The following is a 20516-nucleotide window of genomic DNA, read 5'->3' as shown; positions in this document are numbered from 1 at the left end:
TGTCTAAATGTGGGGGTAGGTGGAAGCCAAGAAAAAATTAGGGTCTAGTGACATGAAGAATTTCTAGTCTAGCTTCTCCAGAAGTCACCAGCTTGTTTTTAAAGTCTCCTTTATGTAGTGTCATTTGCTTTCCCTAATGTGGAAAAGAACAAATTTAAATTTTGGAGCAGGTAGAATAACATGGTTCACTTTGTTGGAAATCTCTCTTAAATACATATGCATTGCATTCAGACAAGTATTTAACAGATGAAGCATTTCACTTTGTTTTGCAATTCAGAAAGTAATTTGGAGGCTAACTAGTAGATGTGTTAGGAGGAGCTAAGTGCAAAATATTTAAGTAGCTGTATTAACTTTTCATTCCTTCAGATCTGTATGTTCACTGGTCAAACATAGCAGCTAGCTGTATCTTAAAGATTAGAGCATAGCATTTTGAGAGAAATTAATGTATAAACAGTTTGAAGGTTAATTTAGGAGAAAGCTTGTAATTGCCTGTTAAAGGCCTTCTTAGCTAAGCTATTGAGGATTGCTCTAAGGCTTCAGAGTGAGGGGGTTGATCTTGCTGCTTTTGACTACAGGGGCACCTACATTCTTTAGTTCAGGCATTCAGCTTGAAGGCTTAAGTTAAGTGATATATATACCCCCTCTTAGCAAGTGCAGTTATTCTCATTTTAGTCCTTGTAGTACAACCAGCAGTACAAGGTAGAAACAGATATGTCTTAATTAAAAACAGAAGAGCTTTAGAATATATTGGGAGAAGTGAGACAGGCATGTGTGACCTTTCATCGTTCAACAAGCTATTGGAATGCTATTGGACATTATGTAGGTCTGAAAGCGCAATAAGAGACGAATAAAATGTCAAAGTGTGCTGTTTGCAGAGTTTTGCCTCTGACAGGTTACAAGTTCTTGGGCAATGGGAAAACAGGCTTGGTTGAAGTTCAATTTAAAATAAAATCTATGTACAAGTCAGCAAGTTTGGGTTTATGGGGGGGGCAGGTTTGCTGGGATGAGTCACTGTCTTTTTGGTGGTGGGCTGAGTTTTGACAATAAAGTAGTATATAAAGAGAAGTAGCCGAGCCTCAACAGCAGTCTATGCTTGCCTTTACAACATGGTATTGCATATTTGTAGTGGGGTGAATCTGGATGGACAACTGAGCATTAAATAGCTGCCCTAACCAAGCTGTGTGCCTGAGATAGTGGAGAAGACTGAACAGTTCTCAGGGCTAAAATGATTTAGGTTTTATAGAATGGGAAGTAATTTTTTAGGACCGGAACCTCTAAGTACTTACTGAATTAGTATAAGATGTGGTTGTTGTTTTTTTTTTTTTTTCCTTTTCTTATTTATTCTAACCTAACAGTATCCCACTTTAAAAGCTAAAATTTTTGCTGTGAAGTGAACAGTGATCGTAGATTTTTCTGATTTATGATCAGTTCTCATTTACATTAAAAAAAATGAAATGCAAAAAGACCTACTTGCATCATTGCTACCATGCTCCATTTTAGCTTTGTCTGATGATAAAACACCAAAATCTAAAATGGAAACAAGTTCTTGTGAAGCTTAAGGCTATTTTGCAGCCATGTCTTCGAGTTTGTCTTCTGCCTGCTCTCTGCTTCTGAGTTGTCTAGAGTAATTTATTCATTTAAAATGATTCAGGTCTTTAAAAGCAGGGGAAATTTTTTACACGGTAAACTTTTAATTCAATTTTAATTGGCCTGGTTTGCAGCACAGTCCTACAAATAATTCTACTTCAACAATTAAAAGAGATGCAGCATGAGGACAAAGGGATGAAATCTTAAGCTAAGCTAAATTCTATTTACTTATTGTTGGATTAAATTCTGTCAGGTAGTACTGAGTATCAGTGCTTCATTAGAAAGTGTTACTAGTCAGCTGTTGTGCCTGCACTGCACACCTGCAAGTAATTTAGGTGAAATCATGGTTTTATTCTCCTATGGAAGAAATTCAGGATTTTTAGGGCTTGTAGAATGGTGTCTGTTACATGTATATGACATCAGGTCTGGATGAAATCCTTCTTAAAAGATAGGTAGCAAATGACAGAATATCCTGAGTTGGAAGGGACCCACAAGGAGCATCGAGTCCAACTCCTGGCTCAAACACAGGACCACCCAAAAATCAAGCTGTATGTCTGAGGGCATTGTCCAACTGCTTCTTGGACTCCGGCAGGCCCGGTGCTGTGATCACTTCCCTGGGGAGCCTGTCCCAGTGCCCGACCATCCCCTCAATGAAGAACCTTTCCCTAACCCCCAGCCTGACCCTCCCCTGTCCCAGCTCCATGCCATTCCCTCGGGTCCTGTCGCTGTCCCCAGAGAGCAGAGCTCAGCACCTGCCCCTCTGCTCCCCTCGTGAGGGAGCTGCAGGCCGCCATGAGGCCTCCCCTCAGCCTGCTCTGCTCTGGGCTGAGCAAACCAAGGGACCTCAGCTGCTCCTCAGATATCTTCCCCTCTAGACCCCCTGAATGTTAAACAATGATTTTTTTTTTTTTTTTCATCACAACCTTTCAGGATTGTTGGCTTAAAGATATATAATGATTCCCTGCTATTTGTTCTGTCTCAGTTGACAGCTATGGGAGCTTAGATCCTATATTAGATGAGAGGGAGTTACAGCATAGTTCTTTCCTTACTTTGCAGAGGGGAAAAAAAGGGGGGGAGGGTATAATTTGAAGTTTAATTTTTTGGGCTATCAGCTCTAGTGAGAACTTATCTTCCCTAACTTGATCTCTTCCCTATACACCAGTCTTTTGAAAATCTGTCTGTGGAGTCTGGGGGTTCACTGCATGAAAGGGATGATATTCAAGGTAGGTCATTGCTTTAATATTTAATAAATACAATTCTGTATATATGTTCTCATCTTCTAAATAAGTTGTTTGGTCACTTTTTGCCAGTAAAATTTCAGTGTAAATAACTTTTGCAGAGGTTTTGCACTTCTGTGAATAACCACTCTAGGTTGCTTTTTGGGAAAAAGAAAAAACAAGACCCAAAGCACTTCTGTATGTCATTGATTAGTGTTTTTTTGGGTTGATTTCTTTAAGAAAGCTATGCTGGCCATATGACTAGTCAAGATAAAATACTATGACCTGTTAATTTGTTCTAAAACCTCTGTCAGTCCTGTTTAGAATCAATTAGCATTAAAGAACAACTCAAGATGAGAGCTGCTTAAGTATTCACAGTTGGCTAATACTGGCTTTGCTCTCAGTGTGTGGTCATGTCTAAAATTCACTTCTTTGTGTTTGATGCTTTATTTTCAGGACATCTTCGAGCAGAGGAGGTTGATAACATGCTTCTAAGGAATGACAGCGGAATTGAATCAGCTCTGTCCTATGCTAAAGCATGGTCAAAATATACCAAGGATGTAGTCGCGTGGGTAGAAAAAAAGCTTAGCTTGGGTGAGTGTTTTTTTTTTCCTGGCATTTAATCAGCATTGTCATGATAAAATTAAATCTGTTGTCAGGCTCCTGTGCTGCAGACTGTCAATAATGTGATTTCTAAATTAGTAGCTGTTCCACTGAAGTGGACAGAACTAACACCCATTTCCTATAATTAAAGGCTTGTAACAAAGTGAAGGTGGTCCCCTCTGTAGCCTATCTGTTAGAGGAAGAATGTGCATTTGGGAGGTGGTATAATTATCATAAACAGTTAATTATGTCATTTATTTTCTTAACAGAAGTGGAGTGTGCTAAAAATCTAGCAAAAATGGCTGAAACTGCTAAAGCTGTTGTTGGACCCCAGGTGAGTATGATTTAGGAGCTCTTTTTAAGTCTTAAATATGCATTAGATGCCTTGAGCAAAAATGAAAATTTCGGGACATCAAGGAATATATTTTTAAGTTGATACAGAAATTGATTTATACTGCAAATCACTGTAAAAGACTTGTTGCATTTTATCTTTTCCCATTCTCTATGGAAATTTGGATAAATACATTTTTGTTGAAAATACAGAGTAGCCTTATGATATTCCATGTTATTTTTCTTTCTAACATCTTGTATGTTGTGTAATTTGGACTTGTAGACTTGCCTTCCCAAGTTTTTTGAGTAAAAATGAAAGGTAGCTGAGAAATCTCACTTTCGATATGCATGCTTAACTGACTTCCACGCACACATTAACATGGTATTAAACGTAATTGAAAATCTAGTTCAATTATACTGACACTTAGAACGTCGGCTCTACCTTACCCAGAACACTTACGTTTTGTTCTGTATAATTTTAGGATTATATGCCATTTCAATCAATATTCCTTAATGCTTTTCAAAATGATATTGAGAACAATCAGCTCTGGCAACAAACAGCTGCTGCTCTCCAGTCTAACAAATTTGTGCAGGTAAGCTTACAGAAACTGACAAAAATATTGTTTAGGTTTGTAAAAGGTTTTGCAACAAAATGGCTTATTTGAAAGAACAAACTTGCAACCTGTAAGTCTTGACATATTTCTCTAATATTTCTTATCTAGCCCCTTCTGGGAAGAAAAAATGAGTTGGATAGACAAAGGAAAGATATCAAGGAGCTTTGGCAGCGAGAACAGAAAAAAATGGTTGGTATTTTTCATACCTAGCAGTGTTCAATCTCAAATTATTCAAAAGGTCAATATTTTCAAACTATGCTGTCTAATGTTACGCATCTTAATTCACATGTAGAACCCATAGGACATAATGGATGTAGAATATAACTGTAAATTTCATGGCATATTCCTATTTGTAAGAGGTTATCCTTCTATGACTTCCTAGTCTGAACTGAAGAGTACCGACCTGGGTGTAACATTTTCTTTAAACATCACATTAAACAAACAGGAAATGAAAATAATTATTTCTTTTGCATTTTTTCTTTGTTGCATTCTGTAGCAAGAGCTGGAAGCTGCTCTAAGAAAAGCGAAGTTGCTATACACACAGCGTCAAGATGAGTATGAAAAGGCGAAATCCTGTACCGCTCGTGCTGAGGAGGAGCATCTTAGCTCAAGTGGAAGCTTTGTAAAAGATTTCAGCAAGCAACTGGAAAAAAAACGAAGGCTAGAGGAGGAGGCTCTTCAAAAAGTAAGAGTTTTTTTTTTCTTACTTTTAAAGATAAGTCTTAGCTGGTTTCGCTTGTTCTTTCCCATTTGAGAGCATTGGTGGGAATGTTCTGTTAGTAATCCTTCATTTTAATCTTGCTGTGCTTTCAGGCTTCTATCCTAAAAGAGAATCTTCTGTTACAATTTGTCATGTGTATGTATTTTTCTCACCTGTTAGTATCAAGGTTTGTTGTCCATCAACCTTTATACATGTGTTTTTCCATAGGCTGAAGAGGCCAATGAACACTATAAAGCAAGCATAGCAGAGATTGAAGAAAAGAGAAATGATTTGGAAAGCTTTAAAAGTGATGTCTTAATGCAGCTTCGGGAGCTTATTTTCCAGTGTGATCTTACTCTTAAAGCTGTAAGTATGCTTTTTAAAATAGCTTTGGTAATGAAGTGGCTTGGCCTAATTGTTAAATAGAGCTATATAAAGATTCTTAAGACTGAGAGAAAACTGTATTGATAGTGTTATCTGCTTAAAATTGAAAGTTTTCAAAGGACAGAGGGCAAGCCAGTAGAAAAAGAAGGAAAACTTTTAATGTTTGTTGTTCCTCTTAGTATTAAGAGGTATTTTTAATATTTTTTTTAAAAAAAAGATGTGAGTATACCCATCTTGAATTTGTAGATGTTTTTGATGAGCTGTTGCACTGCAAGAACCTTGACTACAGAATTCATGTTAAATCCTTCTAGTTATATTGAGGGCAGCAGTATTACCTTGTTACCTTGAGTACAGCTCACGTTCCTGTTATTTTCATTTGTGCATTAGCAAAGAAGTTTGGCTCAAGTGTTTGTTAATGTACTGCAGCATGGAGCCTGCTAGCCTTAAAAACTTCCCTGATTACTGCAGTATCTACTGTGACTAATTTAATATACAAATGTAATGGGTGTAAATAAGCAAAGGATTGTCAAAATGTTATATCTGTGTATGCTGCTTGTACAAAACCTTGAGTGCATTTTGCTAATAGATGCATATTTTTTAGATGAGATGAAATCGGATACAGTGCTGTGTCATGGGAGGGGGGGGTTGACAAAAAAAACACAATAAGCTTAGTGGAAAGCTTAAATCTGTCAGTGCAAGTTTCTCTTGCAAATTATTCTGAAATCAACGGTTTGAGGAAAAGTAATGCTTACCAACTAGTTGATGTTTTAATCTTCATCTCCAACTAACACACTAGCAAAATAAATTTCACTGACAATTGAATTCTGCTTGTGAAAATCAAAAGCCCAAGCTTTTAGCTGGCTGATGAAGAAAGTTAGAAATTCTGTTGGACAGTTTAGGAAGATGAAAGCGTTTCTCATTTACAAATAATGTAATGAGCAAGCTTGAATTCCTTACCTGGCTGCATGCTGCCACATTAGTGCAAGCTGGTCAGGTACCAGCTTGTTAAAGGCCAAAGAAGAAGGAAGGTGTGAAGGCAAAAAAATCTTTTCCCTCTTGAAAAAGTTGGAGATGTGTTGTGGTTTAAATCAGCAGGCTGCTAAGTACCACACAGCCGTTCACTCACTCCCCACCCACAGTGGGATGGGGCAGAGAATCGGGGCAGGAGGAAAGGTAAAAGCTTGTTGGTTAAGATAAAGACAGCTTAAAAGGAAAAAAAAGGAAGGGAAATTATGATGATGATAATAGAATGTACAAAGCAAGTGATAACACGAGGCAATGGTTCACTGCCCCCTGACTGATGCCCATCCCATCCCCAAGCAGTGGCCCCACCCACCCCAGCCAGCCACCCCATACATGACACCGTGTGGTATGGAATGTCCCTTTGGCCAGTTTGGGTCAGCTGTCCCAGCTCCTTGAGCACCTGCAGCCTCCTTACTGCCAGGACAGTACGAGAAGCTGAAAAGTCCTTGTTTTAGTGTAAGTAATGCTCTGCAACAACGAAAACATCAGCTTGTTATCAGCATTATTCTCGTCCTAAATCCAAAACACAGCATGATACCAGCTACTAGGAGGAAAATTAACTCTATCCTAGCTGAAACAGGGGCAAAGCAGTAGCAGTTATTCCTGCAACCCCCTACCTGAAGCAGAAGCCATGAAGTGTCCCCTTCCCTCGTCTCTGACTTGGATAAAGTATTTTAGAAGCTTTATTGTACTTAGTGTTCAGTTAGTCTGTTTTGTTGGGGCAAGGCATTTTGTCCTTTTTCATGTCTCAAGGTGATACAGAAATGATTTGGGTTTGGAACTCCAACTACTTCATTGTAGCATTTAATTCCCAGAGGATTAAAATTGCCTTTTTGGTAGCAACAAACCTTGCTTGTTTAACCCAAAGTAGGAAAACACTGGAGTTGCCTTTGCTACTTTGAGTATTTGATAACCCAGAGAGCAAAAGAGGAATACTGCCTCATATGAAGTATTTGCAGTAGACGTCCAGGAATCTTGCACAAAACCCATCCCTGCATGTGTTACAAGTTCCTAGCATTTTCTAGTATTATTTAAATCGCTGTCATGATGCTAATTTAGGTTGAGCATAGTGAATTGAAAAACCTAGTAAATCATGTACAAATTTTTCTCCTCCTAACAGGCAACAGTTAACCTGTTCCAGCTGCAGCATGCTCAGGTTGTATCTCTTCCAGTTAACTGCCAGTCCCTCTGTGAGAGTGCCAAACTTTATGACCCTGGTCAGCAGTATTCAGAGTTCGTGAAAAGTTTGCCAAAGGAAGGTGCTCCTATTGAATCAGGTTCTTTTGAAACCCATAGCTCCCAGGTTGATGGGTGAGTCCCAGACTACTTGTGGCATTTGCTTGTTTCAGAGTTAAATTCAAGGCATACGTGCTTACTAGTAAAAACTTCCAGAGGAGTAAAGTAGCATCAAATGAATCTTCGTGTTTTATTTTACCATTCTTTATTTCTTTAATACATAATTTGGTGATTGATTACATATAATTTTCACATACAAATATGACAATGCTTGCTAAAACATTGACAATTGCTGTGCAAGAATTTACTTATTACTACTTTAATGTAGATAGTAGTTAATATGAAAAAAAATTTTGAACTGTACGGTTTACTAGTGTGGTGTGTTAGTAATATTTGATAATCTGTTTTAGAATGCCTGGGAAGGTGCTTTTCTCCTTCTGCAGGAGAAAAGCTTGCTACTGTACATTCTGGTATATTGTTTAGGTTTGGAAAACTTCAGGCAGGAAGTTTGATTTCTGTCTCTTGCTGTGTGACAAAAAAAAAGTTCAGGTCCTCATGTCCCTTTGTTATTACATGTCCCTTAGTTCTTTTTTCCAAGCAGTGTGAAATAGCAGCTTTTAATGTTAATCTATTAAAGATATTGCTAATATGGAAGTAAAGACAGCAAGACGAAAAGATACTGTGCCAGTATGCCAAATGCTTTTTCCACCTTTAACTTGTTGTAAAATAGTCATCTTGGCACTAAAGTACCAGAATACTCATTCCAGTCTGTATGTTTCACAGTTGTACAGGAAAGTGTCGTCATCGTCTTTCAAAAGAGAACTAAATACAAAAACCTAATGCTTGAGTCAGACTTGTACCAACAAAAGCCAGGAAATTCAAAGTTAAAGCTGAGATTCTTAGTTCTTGTCTGTCAATTTCCTGCCTTTTAAGACTGATTTAGACATGCTCATAAACTTTGACTTAGGGGATGTAACTATGCAGCTCCCCAAGAAACTGATGAGCATGAAATTTCAATCTCTTTTTATGGTCTCCCAGCTATTTAATGCTTAAGATTCATAGGAGCTTGTTTTTTCTCCTCCCTTCTTCCCTCTTGTTTTCTTTGACGTGGCCTTGTGATTCTTCATGCACTTGAAGTGATCGTTTTTATTGTTCAGGTCTGCGTTTATTTAAGGGATAGTAGCTTGGACAAATGCATGTTTTAATGTTTCTTAAGTCTGTTATTTCCTTCAGCTGGACAGGGTAAAACTGATTAAGCAACAACTTCCTGACTGCTAAACTTGGCTAGCAGGCCATTTTGTCCACAGAGCGCTTCAGCATTTTACATTAGGCTGCTAACTGTTTTCTGTTCTCAGCTTGAGAACAAGTATTTCACAATGGACTTAACATCTCTGGTAGCTTCAAAATATTTTCTGGTTTTTAGTGAATGTTGGTTCTGCAGCAGTATCTAGCAATGTGTTAACATCTATGTGTTTATAGATGAATAGGGGTGATGGCTGGGCAGAGAATCTTTCATATGAAAGGACTGAGAGTAGGATGCAATAGCCACTAAATTTTTCTGGTCTTCAGCTAAACAGATCTGCTGTATTTTCAAAATCTACCGGACCAGTCATAACACCTTGCAGATATGTGGAAAAGCTGATTTACATGAAAGAAAAAAAAGGAAATTGCACTTATTTAATTAGAAATAAATTGCCTTTTTAAATTTGGGCTTTACTGATTACAAGTAAAAATACATTTGTTCATGAACATTAATGAACAAGAATGTTCATTAAATGAAGCATTTTTAGTGCCCTGGCATGGGCGGGGGGGGACGACGACAACTTTGTCTTTTGTTCAATTCTGTTTTATCCACTATTCAAATTACTTTCTGCTTTCCAAAGGGTTTTTAATAAACAATCAACCAACAGTGTCCATACATCACATGGTAACTTATCGCAGTGTTCAGGAGATTTTCCATCCCAGATGTTAGATGATGTGGGAAGTCCAATTTACTGTCGTTCACAAAGGATTGGAGAAAAGAGATCATCCAGCAGCACAGATATCCAAGGTAGTTCTTCTGCATTTCAACTGCAGTTCAGTCCCTAAATAAAAATATCAAGAAATAGGTGCTTGATGTCTCACTGCCAGAAACGTAGCAGTTTTCAAGGGAAAAAAATGCATTTTAAAGTTTGAAGCCTGAAAGCAATTATACATTCAAGCATAAGGAGAAATTGAAAAGTACATGTATGTGTAGCTTAGATTCTTTGAGCAAGAAAGGTAAGGGGTAACTCAAACAGTAAGTTCTGTTAAGCTCAGTGTACTGAATTACTTACATTGACATTAGCAACTTAATATCCTGTGTTTTTGTAAATACTGCATTGATTTCTGCTTTTCTGCAAAAGTACAAGCGTCAAGTTTTCAAAATTAATTTCTTTCATTCTGAAGCTTTTACAGAAATATATGCTGTGTTTTTCACTGCACTGCATGTTCATATAACTGTTGTAATATTTGCCTATTTAGAATATAATCATAGTTACTTTTTTCAATAAAAAGACTGTCACTTTGTCCTTTACATTTGGAATTCTTGGATTTTCTTTCTAAAAGCAATACGAGGGCCACCACCGTTCAGATCTTGGTCAGTTGGAAACCAGAGTGGAGGAATGTGCAGTGATTCTGAAAGTGCAGGGGGAAGCAGTGAGTCACGATCTATGGATTCTCCATCTGCTAGCCCAGGTATAGTTACACTCACTGATGTACTAATTTAAAATCTTTGCTTTGGACTGTTTTAAATTAATAAAGATAACTTTATTAGTTTATGACAGAAGTGATACTTTCAGCTTCCTGATTTTTTTTGTCATCTTCCAGGGGATTTTAAAAGACGACTTCCACGAACACCTTCTACTGGTACTATGTCATCTGCAGATGATCTTGATGAAAGAGAACCGCCATCTCCTTCAGACTGTGGTAATGTTGTTTCCACACCTGAAAGTTCCCCCAAAGATGTTTTTTGTTGTGGAATTTGTCTTTTTCTCTTTAATGCTCTCGAGAAAAATACAGTGCTGTGGTTACCAGTAGTGTAGTTTTTCAGTACAGTATATTTTCCACTTGATGTTGGAAGTTGAGAAATAACGTTCAAGTCATTTTAATGAAGTGGTGCTGAATTGTCTTAATACATTTAGATGAACTCTGCAGGCAACCAGTGAATATTTCTAGTGTTTTCAGCCTCATGAGGTAAACATGAATGATCCACTAACCATTTTCACTTAACATTCATTAACTGCATAGCATTGAGTCAGTTATTTAAGATAACTTTATAAAGTCAGGTAAAATGCACAGATATGGAGAGCTGGTAGTAGTCAAATCTGTGAAAAAATAGAATTCAAATGTTTAGGGGGGTAATTGGGATTTTACCCTTTTGAATGTGGAGAAACTCGTTTCATAACGTCTGTCCCACATTTGAACAGACCATTTCTAACTTTCATATGAATTAATTTTTTACTGTATAAAGATGAAGTTGCCACAGGTACTGCAGCTTGAATAACTCGATTATCAGAAATAATTCTAAGGGATATCTGCAGTACCTGCAAACTAGTTCAGCTATATTTGTGCCACTGTTCATTAAAGCATTTAGGAAATCCTCTAGTTAGTCCTTATTTCCTAAATATATACTTCACCCTCTATGAATGAGCCTGTTGTTAATACTAGTTTAGATTTAGATTTAAAGTATGACAACATACCAATTAATGTAAACTTTCACTTGGAATAGTATCTAATCACTATTTGAGCAATTCAGAAGCTTTCTGGGCTTTCGAACTGTATGTATTACTTTCCTATGTTCTACAGATAAAATCTTAATTTTTGTTTCTCAGAATTGGTGATAACTTGGAAAAAAAAAAAGTCATGAAAAGCACCAATTGCTATTGTGTTGTAGAATCCCCTGAAACTATTTTGATGTTATCATAGGAGACTGAGAATTAGTGACTGGGGAGGAGTCATTGTTTTATATAAGTTCTGCTGTGAGTGTGTATTAATTCTTACCATATGCAGTGTATGTTTATGAAGTACTTCTGAAAGATTACAGACCAAACCATAGTGTGATTTTTTCATACTCCAGTACAGGGCTTTGAAGTAAATAGAAAGAAACTTGCCTGATCTGTGGGGTAGCTGGAATTAAATATCCTAGTGTTTTCATGTGCCATTGACAGAAGAGAACTGAAATACTTTATGCAAAACTATTTGATTCTACTTCTATATAATATTATTTGATGGTTAAACTGTAACAATGCTTTGCTTCCTTGTGATTGAAATGGTTTTGGTTACTTTAATAGTTTCTGTTACAGAACTCCGTGTTCTACAGCACAGTTCTTAAAAAAAAAAAGCCCATTCCAATAGTAGATATTACAGTGACTGAAACAAAAAAATTCTCTCCAGGTTTAAATGATCTGACATCTGAAACTGCAAACTCTCCGGGACCTTTTAGAAACACTAATATGTCTAAAGCAGCACAAACACACAAACTGCGGAAGCTGAGAGCTCCATCTAAATGCAGAGAATGTGACAGCTTAGTGGTATTTCATGGAGCTGAATGTGAGGAGGTAAGTTGAAAAATAGTTTAAGTTGCTGCTTGGGATTTATGTGAAGTTGGGAGTTTGGGAAGCTTAGATTTTTTCTATCTAAAAAGCACAGACTTTGTGGCTCACAGAACCCTCATGAGCAAAAGAACCACTGACTAATGAATTTTCCTTTTTGTTCACATGTGGGGTGACAAACACCAGAGATTTCTTATAGTGTTAAACTATGTCAAACCATGTACTTTTTTTTTCCCTTGTAGTGTTCACTTGCATGCCATAAAAAGTGTTTAGAGACTTTAGCTATTCAATGTGGGCACAAAAAACTTCATGGAAGGCTTCACTTGTTTGGAGTGGAATTTGCCCAAGCTGCTAAAAACGTTCCTGATGGCATTCCTTTCATCATCAAAAAGTGCACATCAGAAATTGAAAGCAGAGCACTGAATGTCAAGGTATGCCCAAGTTTGTTTATGAAACTTAAGTATGAACACACTTTTTTAAATAAAAAAGGCTTTCAAGATAATATTATACTGTTGAATTTGTCTGTATTTTAAACTTGCACTTGCATTTCAAATTACAATAGAGTTGTGCTGGTCTTTTTATTTCAGGGCATCTATCGTGTGAATGGAGCCAAATCAAGAGTTGAAAAGCTTTGTCAAGCTTTTGAAAACGGAAAGGATTTGGTTGAGCTTTCAGAACTCTATGCACATGATATCAGCAATGTTCTCAAGTTGTATCTCCGCCAGGTATGCACTTGAGAGGTCAAATGGAAAAAACATAGTAGGATAGTATATTTCATTGCACAAGACAAAAAAAAAATCCTTTTCAGCAATCCTGCAGCACATGCAGATGCCTTGAATGCCTTGTATATTTGCAGTAGGCTTTTTTAATTTTCATATGGAGGCTGTGATAAGGGCAGGGAAAGCTCTGAGATGGCTGATAGCTTGTATTGAGCTTGTATTGCAATCTAGATTCCATGTGATACGGTGTCTCTTAACTACCAGTACTATACACAGACCTAGCTTTTATTTATCCATTTGTAGTGAAGCTAAACTTTTAAAAACCTTTGGTTACTGTGTTTTGGCTGTTATATGTGTAGTTTAAAGCACTGCCATATTCTCATATTCTTGCCTCAATATGCAGACATGCTAAAATATTGCTGTTAATATATGCTAACAATGATTTGATCAGACACTCATAATCATCATAATGATATGCTCATAATGGAGGGATCGTCCATCTTTTCCTTACAGAATGGGGTTTTAAAGCTTTAGGATTGATTTCTCCAAAGGGATTTCAGTGTGTAACTGAAAAGATGAGGATGAGATGTTGCCCAGTGTGATTACTGAGTCACTCAAAAAAAAAAAAAAAAAGTTAACACTGAGAAGAGCATTCCTTAGCTTCATGGTCCTGTCCTAAATACATCATAGTGGGATAGTTTGAGGCACTGTGCTGTCTTTTGAATATGGCTTATAACTCTAAAAATAGCTAGCTAACTTGTTTTCTTCTGGTCTAATTACTTTTGTAGATAATCTGTGTTTTTTTAAGTAGACCTGTCCATTTTAAATGTTGAAATAATTCTAGAAACCTGCAGACATTTTTAGACAGAATCCTGATTTAAACCCTACAAATAGTTATTTACCCTAATTGAGTTTTAACTAGTTTTCCTGCTTTTTACTTTTATCTAAACTGGAGCTAAACAAGTAACCAGGTTAGGTTTGAGTTTTTTTGTCTTTCTGTGATTTTTTTCTTAACATTCACTTTGTAATACACTACTGTTACACCAAGAGAACATTTGAATCATGATTTAAAACACTCTATGGCCTAAAATCCAATAAAAAATAGAATATGGACTAAACTGGATACCACATATAGTAACTATCAAAGAATGGAGGAAGGAATACTGTTTTGTTATCACAAATGTTTGTTTCATGCGTCTGCAGTGTAACACCTCTCACAGCAATCTTGTTATGGAAATACCTACGTATATCGATAAATGCTCAATGCCAAAGCTCTTGCAGTAAGGTGCTAGCAAATAATTTATGGAAAAAGTGTAGGAGGGAGTCTTTTACTGTTACTGAGGTTTGTTTTTGAGAACTTGTTGTTTGAGCTAATAAACAAAGATAAAACGTCATCTAAGAAAATCTGTTAGACCAGACAAAGCTGAAGAAAAACAGGAAGGAAACAAGTTAAAATTCAGGCTTGAGTGGTTTCTGAAATGTTCTTATTTATTCAGCTTCCAGAACCCTTGATTTTGTTTCGGCTTTACAATGAGTTCATTGGACTTGCAAAGGAAAGCCAGAGTGTTAATGAGGAAGTGGATGCTAAACAAGTTAGCCCCAAATCAAAGAAAAGGCAGTCAATCTGTATTGAACTGAATAGGATCATCATTAAAATTAAAGACCTTCTGAAACAGCTGCCTGTACCAAACTATAACACTCTTCAGTACCTTATTGGACACCTTCACAGGTGAGAAAAGACTTGAAATGCAAATTGCTGTTGAAAATTGAGCTGCATGCTAGGTGGTGTATACCAGGAAACCATTGTACCCTTCTGGATGACTGTAAAGGAAAAAGTTGCAGGATTGGTTGTCATTTGTCACTGTTTATTCACAGAAATAGTTACATGTGGTTTTGAGTGTGCTGCAGTTATATTATTAGGTCCTATATTACCCATCCTTATGCCAGAAGAAAATATAATGAAGTTTGGCACGTTCTGACCTTTTAAGAGGTCCTATGGAAAAAGACAGATCTGTATTTGTATTCATCAATTACTCTCACTAGGTGCTTCAAAACTAGCATAGAGACTTTATAGTTTGCCTAAGCGTGCTCTATGTGTAATGATGTTGGGTTTAGGTCTTTGAGTTGTCACATTACTAGATTCTAACCTGTATTTCTCAATCTGTTTGCACATACCCTTGCCTACCCTCCTGCCTCATTTACTCAAAATTCCAGATGGTCACCAATAACACTGAATTAGACATAAAAAACACACTGAAAGGGCTTAGTCCAAGTTGCTGTTAAGTGCTGTCATCCTTGGTTCTGCATGCCACCCAAACCCACCTTTGGTATTTTTCTTTTAGCCTCTTTAGACATAACTTAGAATTAATACCTAAAATAATTCTGAAGTAGTGAAATGCCCTCTTACTCCTGTGTTTTTTTTCTCCCCTCTCCTTATGCAGGGTTACAGAACAGTCTGATGAAAATAAAATGTCAGCCAGCAACCTTGGCATAATATTTGGCCCAACTCTGATCAGGCCACGTCAAACAGATGCTACAGTTTCCTTGTCATCACTTGTGGATTATCCATATCAGGCACGGATAGTGGAGTTACTCATAACGTACTATGAAAAGATATTTGATGTTTCGTTGCAACCACTTCTGAGCACATCTCAGTCTGAAGAAGCTGCCATTACAGTCAGAGTTGCATTATCAGGAGGAGAGAGGGAGCCACAGCAGCAGAGGAAGTCATTTGTTACTGTAAAGGAAGTGAGTGACTTCTCTTGTGCTGATGCAGTGCTACCTGTGCCATCTTCTCTTGTGTTAAATGCTGAAGCATTCTGAAGCACATTACTATAAAGTACTTTTTTGAGTCTTTTCTCTTGTTCTCATTTACTTTCACTCTGACTTGTGTTAACAGGGTATTCTGATAGCTCCAAGTGAAAACAGAGCTTCAGAAACAGCTGTGTTGTTCTTGGAATCAAACAACAGCAAGAATACAAAAGAACAAGTAGATACATCTGCAACTGGTTAGTGGAATTTTATTCTTGGGTGAATAAAATCCATTTAGATGGATGCATAGATGCATTAGATTATAGTGCATGCAGCTCTTCAATTCAAACAAGCTAGTCTTGCCTAAAAGCTTGCTTGTCAGTGCTTGATATAGTACTTATCTTAGTAAGAGAAACAGAATTAAATCTTTCTAAAGGCTATCGGAAATAAATGTGGTTATAGAATCAGCTTAAAGTGTTTAAGACAATGCAATGGTGAGTAGACTTCTTTAGGAAAAAAAAATGGTAAAAAACACTGTGGCTGTGGATTTCTGCAATCTACTGTGATGCTATGAAGCAATATCCAGTGATTAACATATTTTGATCATTGTTTTCTCCCAGAACGTGCATCATTACCTCTTGGTGGTAAACAAGAAGGCTCTGGAAAGAATAGCTCTCTGGCAGAATCAACAGCTGCAGGTATTTTGGACATCACTATCTCTGCTCCAAAAGAGACAGGTTTGCCTATCCTAGCTGTGAATCTTATATAAGGTTTTTGTTCTCCTGTTTGCATGTGCTACTACAGAGGTTCATTTTAACAGAGGCATGATTTCTTACACTTCATTTAGGTGTGACTATATGTGATCTCTTAATTCTAATGATTTTGAGCTGTTGTTACCAGTTTGGTGATGTTCTGTATGTAGAGTACAACATTCTGAAACGTGTTAAAATCATAAAAATGGAAAGTTATCCAGGAAATGGGAAAGCATTAGCAAAAAAAAAGGAGTTTAGTGTCTCTTTGTCTGCTTTCTCCTTAGTCACATCTGTACAATATCTGTTTTACTGTTAATGAAATACTAACGTTTTGGTTTTTAGTAGGTTGCTCATAGCTATGTGGAAAGTTATACCTAAAAGCTGTTAGCCTATTACAATACCAGCTGTGAAGGAGTCATTAATGAAGATTGTATTCTGTTTGTCAAAGTCTTGCTGACTTGACTAATATCTGTTTATGTGTTTCTAGGTGATACTGTGAGTCCAGCTTCAGAAAAAGACAGTGATTCATTTGTTTCTCCAGGTGAAGATGGCTGTAAAATTAACTTAATTCCTGCAAAACCTAATCGTCAAATTAACAAAGTTCCATTGCGGGCTCCAAGGACAAAACTAGCTATTCGCCCTGTGAGCTTACCCATAGACAGAATACTTCCTCCATGTGTTTTGAATGAAAGAAATACAAAAAATGTAGGAGCAGTAAGTCCGGAGAATCTCAGCAAGAGCCCTACTATTGAAGAAGTTTCAGAGGTAAAGGCAGTCCCTGCTGTTAGTACCTGTTGCAGACTTTCTTGTTGTGACACCCAGATGCTGCGAAAAACTTGGGACAAGCAATATAAACAGTATGATATCACAGCAAGGACAGCGATGATAGTGACTAATGTGCCCCAGGAAAACCGAGCACTTGAAAGTGGAACTGCAGGTGCCTTATCTTCATCATGCAGCATGAGTAACAATTCTGCTAACACCATTCTTCATGTTAAGCCATACTCTGTTTCTGTAAGGTCAGGAAGGACAGCAGCAGAAGGGAATGGTCCTGATGCCAAGCCTGTTGCTACCTTCAGAGCACCGAGAACATTGCAGCCACCCCCAGGGACATTTTATAAACCACCCTCTAACAAATCAAAACAAAATGAAGAGAGTTCTACCGCAAAAGCTTGTACACCAACCAGTGCTAGCTCAGTGCTTCACCAGGATAATACTGTGAAACTAGCTAGGAGCTCTGTGCCTCCATCAGGTGATCCTGGACAAAACACAGATGAACAAAAAACTAGCTCAGAGGATGCTCACCCTACAGATTTGAAGCCTACTTATCAGAGACTGAGACCAAAAAGGATCCAAGAGTTGGAACACAGGGAAGCTCATTTTGTGTAGGGTGCAAGCTCCTCATGGACTGTATGTGGTTTGTTGATCTTGCCAGGGGATACTTCCCTTTACCCATTTACCTTTGCTTTCCCTTGAGAATCCCACTTCTGTGCCATATTAAAGTTATTTTTATATATGCAGCATTTTAAAAATGGGGGGTGGGGGGGAATTGTGAAGGAAATAAGTTGAACTTTTTTGTAATTCAGTGGATTTTCATAAGGATTTATTGCATTTCCAAACTAGATACAGCTAATGGGTTCATTGGATAAGACAGAGCTTCATTTCATTGTATGGAATGAAGTACTTAATCATAGAGAACTGAGTATTGCATGTAGCAATGAGATGACCCATCACGATAGATGGTGTTAATAAAAATGGAAGGGTTTGTTCACTGTCTAAGCATAAACCAAAGCTTGTAATTTGCTCTGTAGAAGCATTTGTTCAGTTTTATAATCTGTGCAATTAAAGCTTTGCTCCTGAAGAGACTTACTTACTGGCCAGCATGGCCCATCATTATGTATCATATGTGTATATTTAGGCAGATATGATTATCTGTTGCCAGTTTTCTGTGTCACTTTAATGTTTTTTGTACAGCAAAGATGCACTTGCTGAGCTTTGCTATTCAGAAGCAGCAATCAAACTACATCTAATTTCTTATATATGTCAGTGAGTGGGAAAAATGTGCACAGTCAGTTCCATATGGGTGCCCTTCTGGAGAGACTCAGTTGCAGTGGTGATGTCTTTCTCAGTGGAATGAAAAGGCAGTGATTTGCTTGCTATAGATCAGTTTTGCCATTTAACCTGGTATAACTGAAACGAAAAGCACTGTTTCCAAGTTTCAATGAAAGAGCTGAAAATAACCAAAAATCTGCAGTAGTAGGTGCATCTAATGGTTTTCACATTGTATTAAATGGTTTTTATGTGTACACTGTTATATTTGCTTTAAAATATATTAACTTGTTAACGTTTCAGTGACTCTGTGGCTTCTATATCTGGATATCTTCTAACTTATTAAAATACAGACATTTGGCCTTTGCAATAGTATAATACTTTTCTGCATCTGTCTTTGGGGGGTGGTTACACTTCTCTTAATCAGATTACGGTTAATTTGACCTTTTCTAAAATGCTATAGAGCACAGTTAGCAATAGTACTTTCTAAAAATAACTAAAAGGACTCTAAGGATAGGAAGAGCAAAGAAACAATTTTCTGTTTTAGTGTTAAACGTACTGAATTTTTCTACTCCATTCCTTTAGTCCTTCCTCCCAAAATACCCAAATAAATCTCACATTGCATTCAGTGGACATAATCTGATTTTAGTTTCCAGAACAAAAGATAAACTCAAAGTACAGAGCTTTGATTTCCTTGTCATCTTAGCACAGAGGCACAGCCCACATACTTGTCAAAGGCCATGCTACCACTGGTCAGTTCTGGTCATGGTATGAGCCATGTTCTGAGGGTGCTGCCTCAGGGAGCCTGAGGATGCCAGCCAGACAACCGCATTTCAAGCTGTATAATAAAATCAGAGGAGTTCTACATCATCTTGACATAGAAGGGAGTTTTGAGAATGGAGGAGGGAAAAAATCTGCTTTATGAGCAGAAATAGCATTAATGAAATCTAGAGGCACAGTAGTTGAACATTATAGCACAGTTGTGAAAAGGTGGTATTATCTGTATGGATTAGGACTGCATGATGGCTAGTCTATCTTTGAACTTCAGTTAAATCTATTATCTCACTATATTTTTAAATACTGTAGCATATATCCAGTACTGAATATGAGTGTAGCAGCTAGCGTACGTCTGCAAACAAGGCGTGAGGTGAGGCGCCGAGCAGCGACCCCGCTGCCCTTCAGCCGGGAGCAGTAATAGGGGGCCGCCCTGCCCGGCCTCGACCGCTCACAGGGGAGCGGAGGCAGCGACCTCTTTTAAAAAGTATTTCTAAATTCTTCGCAAGTCGCTGTATCTCGGTTTTAGGCCCTTCTGCTGGGGGTGGCTCAGGGAGGCCTTCTCGCCCGGGGGGAGAAACGCCTCAGCAGGCCGGAGGCGTGAGGGACGTGGGGGGGCGGGCCCCCAGCACGGCTCCGCGGGTAGCACGGCCGTAAGGTTGACGGGAAAGCCGCTGGTTTTGTTTTTGACTGGAAATGTTACGAACGGGCCCTATTGTTTGTTTCTATTCTAATGTAAATTTCTCCAGGTCTTGCGCTTGGAGTTGCTTCACCGCAGCCGAATTGCTGCAATCCCACCCATTTCCCTCAGGTGACAGGACTCTGGGTCATGCAAAGTGCGAGCCCCCTGCGGCTTGCGATCTGGGGAGGAAACCTTTCTGTGTCAGATTTGCATGGTAATTAGGTTTTCTGAAGTTGTAATGCACTGCCTCATCCCTCTTAAAGCTTTTTCAGAGTACTGACTTCCATAATTCCTTGACCTAATTAGTCATGACAGCTGTTTGTTTAGTAGGGCCCCTAATGCTACCAGATCTACCCTTCTGACACCATCTTTTCAAAAGCACGGTTTGTTCAGATCTAAGAGAAAATCTTAAAGGAGTATCAGCTTCCTGGTACATACACCGTGTTGTGCCTGTCCTGTTCAAACCGAATATAAGGGAGGTTTTTTATTCAGGAGTTCTTAAAGTTGCAGATTGAGCTGTTCTG

General features: G+C 37.9%; 1 protein-coding gene across 6 annotated transcripts in view; it reads left to right on the top strand.

The window, feature by feature from the left end:
* ARHGAP29 (Rho GTPase activating protein 29) overlaps nt 1–18842 on the top strand; it is a 59880-nt gene extending 41038 nt beyond the window's left edge. For 4 of the 6 annotated variants that reach the window (XM_035333881.1, XM_035333880.1, XM_035333882.1 and 1 more), the window contains 19 exons: nt 2750–2810; nt 3261–3398; nt 3677–3741; nt 4220–4330; nt 4460–4540; nt 4848–5036; nt 5280–5417; nt 7579–7769; nt 9578–9744; nt 10281–10409; nt 10542–10640; nt 12108–12271; nt 12508–12696; nt 12853–12990; nt 14481–14713; nt 15426–15732; nt 15884–15992; nt 16356–16472; nt 16975–18842. In XM_035333881.1, coding sequence (XP_035189772.1) covers nt 2750–2810; nt 3261–3398; nt 3677–3741; nt 4220–4330; nt 4460–4540; nt 4848–5036; nt 5280–5417; nt 7579–7769; nt 9578–9744; nt 10281–10409; nt 10542–10640; nt 12108–12271; nt 12508–12696; nt 12853–12990; nt 14481–14713; nt 15426–15732; nt 15884–15992; nt 16356–16472; nt 16975–17876 — 3528 coding nt within the window. In that variant the 3' untranslated portion in view covers nt 17877–18842. The remainder of the gene's footprint in view (nt 1–2749; nt 2811–3260; nt 3399–3676; nt 3742–4219; nt 4331–4459; nt 4541–4847; nt 5037–5279; nt 5418–7578; nt 7770–9577; nt 9745–10280; nt 10410–10541; nt 10641–12107; nt 12272–12507; nt 12697–12852; nt 12991–14480; nt 14714–15425; nt 15733–15883; nt 15993–16355; nt 16473–16974) is intronic. The other 2 variants (XM_035333883.1, XM_035333884.1) reach the window with 2 other exon arrangements.
* Nucleotides 18843–20516: the final 1674 nt, after the last annotated feature.

The sequence above is a fragment of the Oxyura jamaicensis genome, chromosome 8 (genome assembly GCF_011077185.1).
Source record: "Oxyura jamaicensis isolate SHBP4307 breed ruddy duck chromosome 8, BPBGC_Ojam_1.0, whole genome shotgun sequence".
In the NCBI taxonomy this organism is placed as follows: Eukaryota; Metazoa; Chordata; class Aves; order Anseriformes; family Anatidae; genus Oxyura; species Oxyura jamaicensis.
This window is presented reverse-complemented; position numbering and strand designations above follow the sequence as displayed.